General features: G+C 55.6%; 1 protein-coding gene across 5 annotated transcripts; it reads left to right on the forward strand.

The window, feature by feature from the left end:
* Positions 1-28: 28 nt before the first annotated feature.
* Positions 29-10,381, forward strand: LOC116546206 (flotillin-2). Of its 5 annotated transcripts, none has more exons than XM_032272513.1 (10): positions 29-407; positions 3,366-3,456; positions 6,089-6,212; positions 6,624-6,742; positions 6,865-6,978; positions 7,065-7,184; positions 7,274-7,488; positions 7,895-8,078; positions 8,405-8,554; positions 8,664-10,381. In XM_032272513.1, exons 2-10 carry the CDS (start codon positions 3,382-3,384, stop codon positions 8,700-8,702), a joined length of 1,140 nt encoding a protein of 379 aa, XP_032128404.1. In that variant the 5' UTR covers positions 29-407; positions 3,366-3,381; the 3' UTR covers positions 8,703-10,381. The 5 variants fall into 5 exon arrangements, with proteins under 5 accessions (XP_032128404.1, XP_032128402.1, XP_032128405.1 ...); XM_032272511.1 differs by lacking the exon at positions 3,366-3,456 and adding an exon at positions 5,009-5,099 and having other exon boundaries at positions 31-407; XM_032272512.1 differs by lacking the exon at positions 29-407 and adding an exon at positions 5,009-5,099.
* Positions 10,382-10,751: the final 370 nt, after the last annotated feature.

Genomic DNA, 10,751 nt, shown 5'->3' on the forward strand with positions numbered 1-10,751 from the left:
AAAAAAAAAAAAAGTAGGGGAAGCTTTTCCAGATCACCTCTGCCCATTGTCTTGTTCTGTTCTGTTCTTTGTAAGCACTTACATTCTGAACTATTCACTGGGTGTCCTTTTCTTTACGTAATTTGCCTGTGTACCAAGCTAGATTTTAAGTCCCGTAAGGGCAGGGAGAACTTCTCTCTCATGTGTGTAACCTCAGCACCAGGCACCCAACAGTAGGCATTGTCAAGTATCAGAGCAGGTAAAGGACAAAAGTTGCTATCAGTGGGCTAGGGAGCAGACAGACCCAAGAACCAACTGACTTGCAGTGGTTTGCTTTGCTCCCCAGGGGGCTGTTGTGGTTCCGACTATAAACAGTACGTGTTTGGCGGCTGGGCCTGGGCCTGGTGGTGTATCTCCGACACTCAGAGGTAAGCACCTGGGGGCTCTAGATCCTGTCATGGAGTGGGCCAGGGAGAGAGGGACTTTTAGCATTCTTCTGCTTTACCCCAAGGGTCAGCTAGAACCTCTACCATTTCCACATTCCATTCTGGTGGGTGGGGTCTTCTAAGAAGCAGGTGAGATGGATTGGGCAGGGATGCCGGAGACATGTATCAGGAAAGTCTGTCATGGGTGCCCCCTTCTTAGTGGGTGTTCTTTTTTCCACTGGAGGCAGCATTACTTCTGTCCCAGAGAACTCAGGGTCATGCCCAGGCAGAATCTTGATTTCCTAATCATAGCTCAAAGTTATTTAAGAAGTCTTTATTATGTGCCCAGTTTTGCATGGGCATATGAAGAGACGAAAGCCAGGAGAGACCCGATGCACACCCTTACCTATGTAGGCCCTGGGGTAATCCAGGCAGGGACTACGTGGCAGAGAATGGATATATAGTCAGAAGTGGTTCTGTGACAGTGATGAGTTAGAGACAGGGATGGGGACCTAACGAATTAGTGCTGGGGTTGGGGCAAGGCAGGTCTAGACCTCCTAAATCAGTCTGGAAAGACTTACTAGAAGAAGTGAGTTTTTAGCTCCCCAGAGGGCCCACCATTCAGCTCTACCTGCTGCTGCCTGCAGAGCCCAGGGCAGGGCCAGACCTGGCCTCCCCTGCCACCTCATCTCCCACCCAGCAGATGAGGCATGCCAGCTACCTTTCCAGGATCACCCACTTCCTGATTATGGGAGGTGGAGGGGAGTAGCAGACCCTTCCCATCCAGGACCCAGGCAACAAGGGCAGCAGAGCTGTGGGCATGTTGCAAGGGGGTCAGTCAACCCACAGGGGAAATCATGGAGATTCCAGTGGAAACCCCCTCTGCCTAGCCCCCACACATCAGCAGCTCACGTCTGTACTGAGCTGCCAGCGCTTGAGGCTCCTGGAAGCCTGAGGACATCTGCTAGGGTTGGGGGAATGGGAAGCATGGCACAACGGATTAACTTCACTGGTTCCCAGTAACTGCTCCACTCTCCCACCTCTCCCCCTACTTTACCCGGCCGGAGGTGAGTAATATCCAGGGCTCAGATAGAGTAATCAATAGTGGCCATAGCCTCCACTCAAGAGGATCCTGGCCACACCTGAGTGGGCCAGTGGCTTGTCAGAAGCCATGGGGAGCCCTCTCCAGACACACCATCACCCTACACACTGTGCAGTCCCAGCACAACAGAGTATCTTGTCTAGATGCCTCGACCTGCAGCCAGGCCCACCTGTCTTGCGTGGGCAGCCACTGCTAGGGCAAGTCCCCTGCAGACCTTTCTCCATATTCTTGGTCCTCTGCTCTCCCTTCTTGCTCCAGGGAGCAGAACCAGGACAGAAGGGCTGAGCCTTTCTGACAGCAGGTTTGGAAGTTAGAGGTAAGGGACCTTGTATCTTTTCCCAGGACACTGACCTCACACCCAGGCTCCACATCCGCCCTGTGGTCCCACTGACTGGGTAGTCTGAGCCAGTAGTCCTTCCCCTCTTATCCCCTTTTCTGGGGGTCAGTTCCTTCCCCAGTCCCCAACCTGCTTGGGGGACATCTCCATAGGCTGGGGCCTTTATGTCCCTAGGCTTTCAGGAGCCTCTCAGGTCAGAGTAGAGGCTTCTAATAGCCTGGATACTCAGCCTCCCTCTAGAGGTCCTTTCTGCAGCTGTCACGTGCCTTGGGGTCAGCCATTCTTACAGGCTCAGTGACCCGTCCTGCTGCACTTTGCTGCTACATCCTATACTATCCCAAGGCCCTGATGTGGGCAGCTCTCTCTTCCTTACCTGAGCAATTCTCCACCCTTGGCATCTGAACTGCAGCCACCCTTCTTCCCTCCCTACTACCCTTCATCCCTCCCTCTCCCTATTTCCCGTTCTCCTTCCCCAGAAGAGAGCTTGGTAGGTTCCTGTCTGAGCCAGGTCAAGAGTCCTCTCAGGCCCAAGGATGCTAGTGTTAGAGGCTCGAATGAAGGCAACCTTTGCATGTCTGCATGGCCAGAGCCCCGGGGCTAGCACTGAGGATGGCCCTCCCAGGGTTGAGATGGGGGCTGCGCATCACCTGCTGTTCCTCCTCACCCCCTCCACCTGCTTCTGCCCCTTCACCCTTGGCCTCTGTCCTCTCTTCCTTCCTCTGATTTAGGGAAACTTTCCACACTGTCCACAGCCTGGCCTCTGCCTAGACAGCCACCCTACACACACTGCCTAGGGAGGCCCAGCCAGAATAAGCCAGGGAGCTTTGAGGCACCTTGATTTCTTTGCCAATAATCTTCTCTCTGCCCCTGGCCAACTTTGGAAATTCCCAATTAAATGTCTCCTTTATCTCCCGGTTGTCCCTGAGTTTTCCAGCAGGAGCACACTTTCTCCCCCAGGCTTCCTTGACTCCCACATCAGAACATCCAATTTTTCTTTCGGCTTTTCTGGCCTGGCCTTGCCTTCTTAGTGATAGATAGTGCAGACCTGGTGGATTCAGTGTTTGCTAAAGCTCAGGAGTCCCCAGAATAGCCTCCCATTCCCAATTTCTGGAAACACAGGTTTACCTGTGTGAAGACGGTGGGGGCTAAGGCTCAGTCCCCCACGTTGTGAGAGGATCCCTGGGAAAGTGAGGTGGCAGGCAACCTGGGTGCCCTGTGCGTAAGCCTCCCAACCTCATGCCGCAGGCCCAGGTTGGCAGCAGGCATCTTCCCCAGCCCAGCAGCTCCTCACTGGAAGGGTTTGGGGACTAGAGAAGAGACCTAGAGGCCTCAGGCCAGCATGGAGGTTTCTGCTCTCCTGCAGCCCTCAGCTGAGCTGCAGTTGGGGGTTGGATTACTGACAGCATGTCCACCCCCCAGGCGTCAGGCATCAGTGCTTATCTGGTAACTACTGTGTGTGTTTGCTGTGTCCCCTCCTCCCCTTCCTGTCCCTACCTCTCCCCAACCCCTGGCTGCTCCTCAGACTGTCTCTGGAGGTTATGACCATCCTGTGTCGCTGTGAGAATATTGAGACGTCGGAGGGGGTTCCACTATTCGTAACAGGGGTTGCACAGGTAATAACCCACCTGCTTCCTCCTCCATGTCTAACCTTCTCTCTTCCTGCCCTGCGGGGCCTGGCAGACAGGAGCCGATGAACTCCCCTCCTAAGAATGTGCCTTTCTCCCTCTCCTCTTTTCTCTCCTCCGTTGCCCTGGGTGCCAGGATGGATCCCAGTAGATCCCCAGGTCCCTTGCCCTTGCCTATCGGACTGCAAGCGGGGAAAGAGTAAGGGATTCTGGAAGCTCTGCCAAGTCTGCCAGCGAGTGTCCCAGGATGCCAAGCCTTCATTACCATGCAGCCATAGCTGGTGAAATCTATTCTTGGACTTGGGTGTTAAGTAGCTCCAAATGTTTACTCTGTCATATGTGGGTTCCCCTCTTCATTGCTTCATTCACCAGCTCTCTACTGAGCACCTTCTCAGTTCAAGTCACGTGGACTGCAGGAGTGAACATCAAAAAGCTCCTGCCCCCTCAGAGTCCGTGTGCCAGCTGGTTCCCAGGCTGGAAGAGGGCTGAACAGCATCTTCCTCATCCCCTCCCTCTGCATTAAATTGCCCATCAGCCTGCTTAGGCAAAAATATTGCATCACCACTCCCTTCTTCACCCATCCTGCCATCTCCAATGGGGAAGGGAACCATCCCCATCTCATTAGCCCTTGTAGCCATGGGAGGTGCAGAGGCCTGAGAGGCTCAGAGCACCTTATGTGGAAGGGGTAGGGTCCAGGCCTCCCTCATTACTCCATTTGGTGCAGTCCTGTCCCCCGCCAAACCCACTCCTATACTTGAACATCTGCAAATGCCCAGATTCCTTTTAAGCTGGGTGACTGTGGACCCTGGAGGAATCAGATTGCCTGGCCAGAACAACTCTGTCCAGGGTTAACACTCCTTGGCCAAGAGGCTCTAATGGGACCTCAGTCTACGTTCCCCATGTGACCCACCTGGGCCTAATACCAGAGGTGGGTTTCAAGTCAAAGACTACAGCCAGGTGGAGGGACCAGGTAGGTCTTCCCTGGCAAGGGGCAGGTACAGGATCACTTCCATCTTGACCCGGCAGTGGGCATACTCCCAGGATGCCAGGCAATCAGGCAGAGCTTTCCAGGCAGCTTCCTGGGGCACCCTGGGGTGCTGAGTAGACCAAGGAATGGGTCAGGGCCCCTGTGGGAGGCTCAGATGGCATCCACGCTAGCCTGCAGGGCCGGGAGGACCAGCACTGACTTGCTATCCTAGAACATACACACAGCTACACCTGGATTCTCCCTGCCAACAGCCCGGACCACCCACGGCCACTTCTTTCCACTTAGTTTTTCTCACTATTCCAGCCAGGCTGACTTGAGCAGAGGGTGTATGCACATACACAGCCCGCTTCTACTCCTCCTGGGGCCACCTGCACCCACGCTCCCTCCCCCAGCCCGCCTCCTTCTCAGACACTCGCATCTACAGCCCCTTGGAGAGTCCTCCCTCCACCCTTTTCACCAGGACCCAGCTGGAGCCGTGAGGTACTAGACTTTCCCAACACTGCCAGGCCCTGGGCCCCCAGACCCATGCCCCTGTTTTGCATTTCTTGGCAGGATTTCCCTAGAGATTATGACGTTGCAGCCCCGCTGCGAGGACGTAGAGACGGCCGAGGGGGTAGCTTTAACTGTGACGGGTGTCGCCCAGGTATAGTAACTCAGCAGCCCTGCGCATGTCCATTGAGCTGCCTGGTCCCGTACTCGGGTTCGGGGGGAGGAGGAGAGGACGGCAGCCAGGGGCAGTCTCTCTCCAGCGTCCCAGCCCCGCAAGTCCCACAAGAGAGGGCGAGTCAGGTCATTGCCACTGGAACTTGCTCACCCGGCCCTTTTGGCCACCCAGCAGGACTAACAGACACCCCTTCTTTCCTCAGCGGGCCCGTGAAGGACAGAACCAGTGCTGAGGGCTCCTGGCTCACTAACCCCACCCTCATTCTTTGCAGGTGTTGGAAATGCCAAGCCCCAGAATCCAGGCCTTCCTTGTTCCCTGGGTACGGGGTGGGTGGGGTGGGGCCCAGAGAGAGGCCATGTGAGGCAGAGGAGCTCTGGACTCTGGGAGTTGGAGGCTGTGTCATATTCCCAGCTGGGGGACTGGGTGGGGGCTTCCTACCCTGATCCACCTCTCAGCTTCACAGGGCAGCAAGGTTCAGCCATGCTGTAGGCCTCAGCGAGGGGTTGGCTGAGTACCTCAAAAAGGAGAAGCACCCTTGGTCACATCCCCCGACCCTCTCCTGCCCTGACTAGGCTCTTTCCTTCTCTGTCTGTGTCCCTATTGCTCATTCTCCTTGTCATACTCTCTGCCCCTCAGCCTGAGGGTCTCCCATGTGTTGGAAGTCTGCAAAGGAAGAATTGGCTGGTGAGGGGACAGTGAGCTGGAGGGGTGGGGAGACAAGCCCCGAATGCCCAGGAGAGGCCGTGGCAGGGCCTGGGGCTGCCAATGCAGTGAAGTTTCTCAGTATTAGGAAGCCCTTGTGCTGCTGTCTCCCCACTAGAGGCCTCAGACAGATTCCAGCCCCCAGGGCCTCCAGGTCTGAAAAAAGGAGGGAAGGGGGTACAGCCACCACCCTGCCTACTTCTGGGTCTGGGGCCTCCGTCTGCCTCACTCCTGCCTGACTGAAACGCCTCTGTCATCACTGGCAGGTGAAGATCATGACAGAGAAGGAACTCCTGGCTGTGGCTTGTGAGCAGTTTCTGGGTAAGAATGTGCAGGACATCAAAAACGTCGTCCTGCAGACCCTGGAGGGACATCTGCGCTCCATCCTCGGTGAGGCCCTATCCAGCCTTTGAGGAGCTTCATGGGGTTCGTAAGCCAGGGCAGGGAGGGGTGCAGGTCTGGGCAGGGGGCCTCTTTCACTGGGGTTTCAAGGTAAAACATTTTTCCTCAAGTATTTAATTTTAAAACTTCAGGTGACTTGAGTGGAGAGGGCATTGGGGTGGGATGGGCCTGGGGGGCTGTCAGTCTACTCAGGAACCTGGTGCTGCTTGGGACACTTCTCGTCCAGCCTGGACTCTGCAGCAGGAGGCTCAATGTTAAATGCTGTTGAGGAGATACTCCAGAAAGACCCAACTCAGACTGCAGCACCCCTGCATGCACCCAACCTCTCCACGAATGCCTCCTCCCTTCCCCAGCTGGCTGGGTCCCTGGGAAACCAGCCCCTGATCCCTCTGCCCCCAGGGACTCTGACAGTGGAGCAGATTTATCAAGACCGGGACCAGTTTGCCAAGCTGGTGAGGGAGGTGGCTGCCCCTGACGTTGGCCGCATGGGCATTGAGATCCTCAGCTTCACCATCAAGGTACAGTGTGATGGGAAGCTGTATCTCCTAGTGTTCATCTAGGAGAAGGTGGCTTGGCTAGAGGAGCACCTTTGTGCCTCTGGCTGCTCCTTTCAGCTTATGATACCCTTTTTCCTCCCCAGGACGTGTATGATAAAGTGGACTATCTGAGCTCCCTGGGCAAGACACAGACTGCTGTGGTACAGAGAGATGCTGACATTGGTGTGGCCGAGGCTGAACGGGACGCAGGCATCCGGGTCCGTGGGTTCAAGGATGGGAAGCTCAGGGGTGATAGGATCATGTTCACAGGGAAACTCTACTCACTTGCCCCTTCTGCCCCCAGGAAGCTGAGTGCAAGAAGGAGATGCTGGATGTAAAGTTCATGGCAGACACCAAGATTGCTGACTCTAAGCGAGCCTTTGAGCTGCAAAAGTCGGCCTTCAGTGAGGAGGTTAACATCAAGGTGAGCAGCCTGAGAGCATCCTGGGTTGGGGCTCAGGGATCAGGACTTGGTGACCAGCTTCTAATGTGCCAGTCACCTTCTTGCCACAGACAGCCGAAGCTCAGTTGGCCTACGAGCTGCAGGGGGCCCGTGAGCAGCAGAAGATCCGGCAGGAAGAGATTGAGATTGAGGTTGTGCAGCGCAAGAAGCAGATTGACGTGGAGGCGCAGGAGATCCTGCGCACGGACAAGGAGCTCATCGCTACGGTGCGCCGGCCTGCCGAGGCCGAGGCCCACCGGATCCAGCAGATCGCCGAGGGTGAAAAGTGAGAGCCGCCCAGGTGCCGGGATCGGGGCTAAGTCAGGCTCCTCTGCCCTCTACTCTCCTGACCACAGCTTGGAAGCCACTTCCACCTCCACTATGTCTGCTCGCTCACTGTGAAGTGAGAATAACCCCACATTCCCTGTGGGGGTCCTAGATAAAGGAGGCGTCAGTGCCTGGTGTAGTGCATGGGAATAGAAGGCATCCTGGTTTTTCCCCTCCCACATACAGCTGGGAGCTGGTGGCCTCTCCCTGGCCAGAGCCAGAAGGCCAGGCCACCCCTACCCTTCAAATGTCTCCCACCCCTGACAGCACCAGAGCAGAGGGTTTGCAGGTTTGCTGGCCCCCAGGCAAGATTTAAGGGGACCCTGGTGCATCCCACTGATACTGCCCGGCCTGGTCTCCCCCAGGGTGAAGCAGGTCCTCTTGGCACAGGCAGAGGCTGAGAAGATCCGCAAAATCGGGGAGGCGGAGGCAGCAGTCATCGAGGCGATGGGCAAGGCGGAGGCTGAGCGGATGAAGCTCAAGGCAGAAGCCTACCAGAAATACGGGGATGCAGCCAAGATGGCCTTGGTGCTGGAGGCCCTGCCCCAGGTGAGGCTTCCACTCAGGTGGGTCCCAGGGTTCAAGTGTCCTTGCTTGACTAGCTGGGCGAGTTCCAGAACTTCCCTGGGCTTTGCAAGTGACACAGGGACAGGTGGCTAGAAGGGTTAAAGAGAAGTGTCCTAAGCAGGGGGCAGGAACCCTACAACAGGCCTAAGCCATCCCTGGCCCACACAGCCTCTCTTACCATGCTAGACTAAGGGCCGGCCAGGCTGCTTTGGGGTTGGAGTGAGCTGAGGAAGGGAGGGAGAGATGCTGGACTGGGCTGGGAACGGAGTCAGCGCCAACCAGTCTCGCCTCCCACTCTTACCTCCTAGATTGCTGCCAAAATTGCCGCTCCACTTACCAAAGTCGATGAGATTGTGGTCCTCAGTGGGGACAACAGCAAGGTGACATCAGAAGTGAACCGACTGCTGGCCGAGCTGCCTGCCTCTGTGCATGCCCTCACGGGCGTGGACCTATCTAAGGTGTGTGCCTGCCTAGCTGCAGCAGTGGGGTTGCCTGGGCAGCCCATCGGACAGGCCCAGGCGGAGTGGTCCTAGGCTCTGAGCCTCATGGCATCTCCCATCCTTGCAGATACCCCTGATCAAGAAGGCCACCGGTGTCCAAGTATGAGGCTCCTGCAGGCACACTCTCTTCGGCAGCCACCCGGCCCTCCCTCCAGCACCCGTTTTAATCCCACAGGAACAACGGGAATGTTACTGACTGGTGCCTTATCTTGAAGGGACCAGAAGTGCTGTGTGTTCAGGCCATCTCTGGCTGCCTTCCCATCTCTCCTGTCTCTGTCCACCTCTTCCTCTCCTTTACCCCACGTTCACTGCCACTTTCATCGGGTTTGTCTCTCATCTCCCTGTGTCTTCCTTTGTCTTTTTCTCTCCCCCCATGCACAACATGTAGTATAAGCTGAAGATGTTTATTACAATCACTCTCTGTCTATGGGGGGTGGCCCCGCTGCTCCTCAGAATCCTGGTGCCTTGAAGTTCTCTGTGTATCTGTCCGTCCTCCCTAGGGCCCTGGCCAGAACTCAGCATGGGCAGGGGTTCTGGGTAGGACGGTCACTGTCCCCTCTCCTGGACTTATCTTCCCAGCCCTAAACCCTGCCCCAGGAAGCCCACAACCTCAGCTGCTGATGCCCCTCTAGGCCTGGGCAGCCATGGCCTATAGGGTCCAGAACCACTGTCCTTCCCCTCATCTGCCCCAGGCCCCGGCTGGCACTCATACCCTGTATTCTTTCCTACTGCCTTAGGAGGCCCCTGCTTGTGCTCAGGGAAGGACTCTTCATGGGCATGTTCCTGCTGGGGCAGTGGGGCTTGGTCCCAACTCTGCTAAGTTTTCTGAGATCAGAGTCTAGCCCTGTTGGGGACAGAAAAGTATGTAGACCTTCCTGCTAGGGCTGCAGTGTCCTGGGTTTTGGGCCCTTCCAGTGGGCAAGGCTGTGCCAACCCTGTACAGAATCGAGGGCTATAGCCTGGCCAGACCCCAGAGCCCTTGTGCTATCTTTCTTCCTGGCCAGAGTGATAGGATTCCAGTCATAAGGAAGCAGCCCAATCCTCTGCCTCCTTGCTCCAATGGAGGCAGAAGAGCCCAGGACACAAGCGTCCTGGCAGGGGTGCTGTGGGTGTCCAGTGGTCCCGGCTCCCCACCCTGGCCCTGCCCCAGCCTGTGTAGCTCTTCCTGCATGTGGATGCTGCATGTCTGGTCTGGGGCTTGGATGTTGCACTGCCCCACTGCCTGTCCCTTCTGGTAAAATAAAGATTTCTTAATGCCCACGCCAGCATTGTGTCTTCTGTGAGGAGAGAGACTGAGAGCCAAGAACCAACCAGGTCCCTCCCCTTCTTTAGCATCAAGGCAGCTTTTAGCCTGTTCTTCCCCACCCTAGCCACTGGGGGGCAACAGCACACTGGCCTTGCCCCTAGTAGAGCCTTGGGCATGACTGATTGGCCAAGATGCTGAGGCCAGACCCCAACCCTGGAACACCTAGTTCCATCACAGGCAGAAGGTGGAGGGGGCGAGCAGGGTGCAGTTGCATACACCTGTAGTCCCAACTACTCAGGAGGCTGAGATGAGAGAGGATTGCTTGAGCCTAGGAGTTTGAGGCCAGCCTGGGCAACATAGCAAGACCCCATCTCTTAACAAAACAAAAGTTGGAGGAAGCTGTCAGGTTCACTGCACCTCTGTACCAGTGTACTGAGCCCTACTCAGTAATGGAGCCCATCTCTCAGGCTTAAGAGCTTAGATTCTGAAGTAAGGCAGTTTTGGTTTAAATTTCAGCTTTTTGTTTATAGCCATTACTGGAAAAAATAAGAAAAGAAAATAAATTTCAGCTTTGTTGTTTATACCTGTGTTATCTTAGGCAAGTAACTTCATCTTTCTGGGCCTCAATATTCTTATTCATCTAATAAATTTATCAAATGCTTGCCATGTACCAAGCATGTCTTAGATGCTAGAGAGACGAGTGAACAAAATGAATAGCCATTCAAGCTTACATTCCGGTAGAAACAAAAATATACAGTATGGCCGGGCACGGTGGCTCAAGCCTGTAATCCCAGCACTTTGGGAGGCTGAGGTGGGTGGATCACGAGGTCAAGAGATCGAGACCATCCTGGTCAACATGGTGAAACCCCGTCTCTACTAAAAATACAAAAAATTAGCTGGGCATGGTGG

This window comes from Sapajus apella, unplaced genomic scaffold (genome assembly GCF_009761245.1).
Source record: "Sapajus apella isolate SASKATOON/1434 unplaced genomic scaffold, GSC_monkey_1.0 scaffold673, whole genome shotgun sequence".
Taxonomy (NCBI): domain Eukaryota; kingdom Metazoa; phylum Chordata; class Mammalia; order Primates; family Cebidae; genus Sapajus; species Sapajus apella.

Bases quoted from the DNA above. Each gene is read 5' to 3' on its own strand.
- LOC116546206 (XM_032272513.1), top strand. From the start codon at position 3,382: ATGACCATCCTGTGTCGCTGTGAGAATATTGAGACGTCGGAGGGGGTT. The intron at 6,213-6,623 runs GTGAGGCCCTAT...CTCTGCCCCCAG, and splicing joins ACATCTGCGCTCCATCCTCG to GGACTCTGACAGTGGAGCAG. The intron at 6,979-7,064 runs GTCCGTGGGTTC...TTCTGCCCCCAG, and splicing joins AACGGGACGCAGGCATCCGG to GAAGCTGAGTGCAAGAAGGA.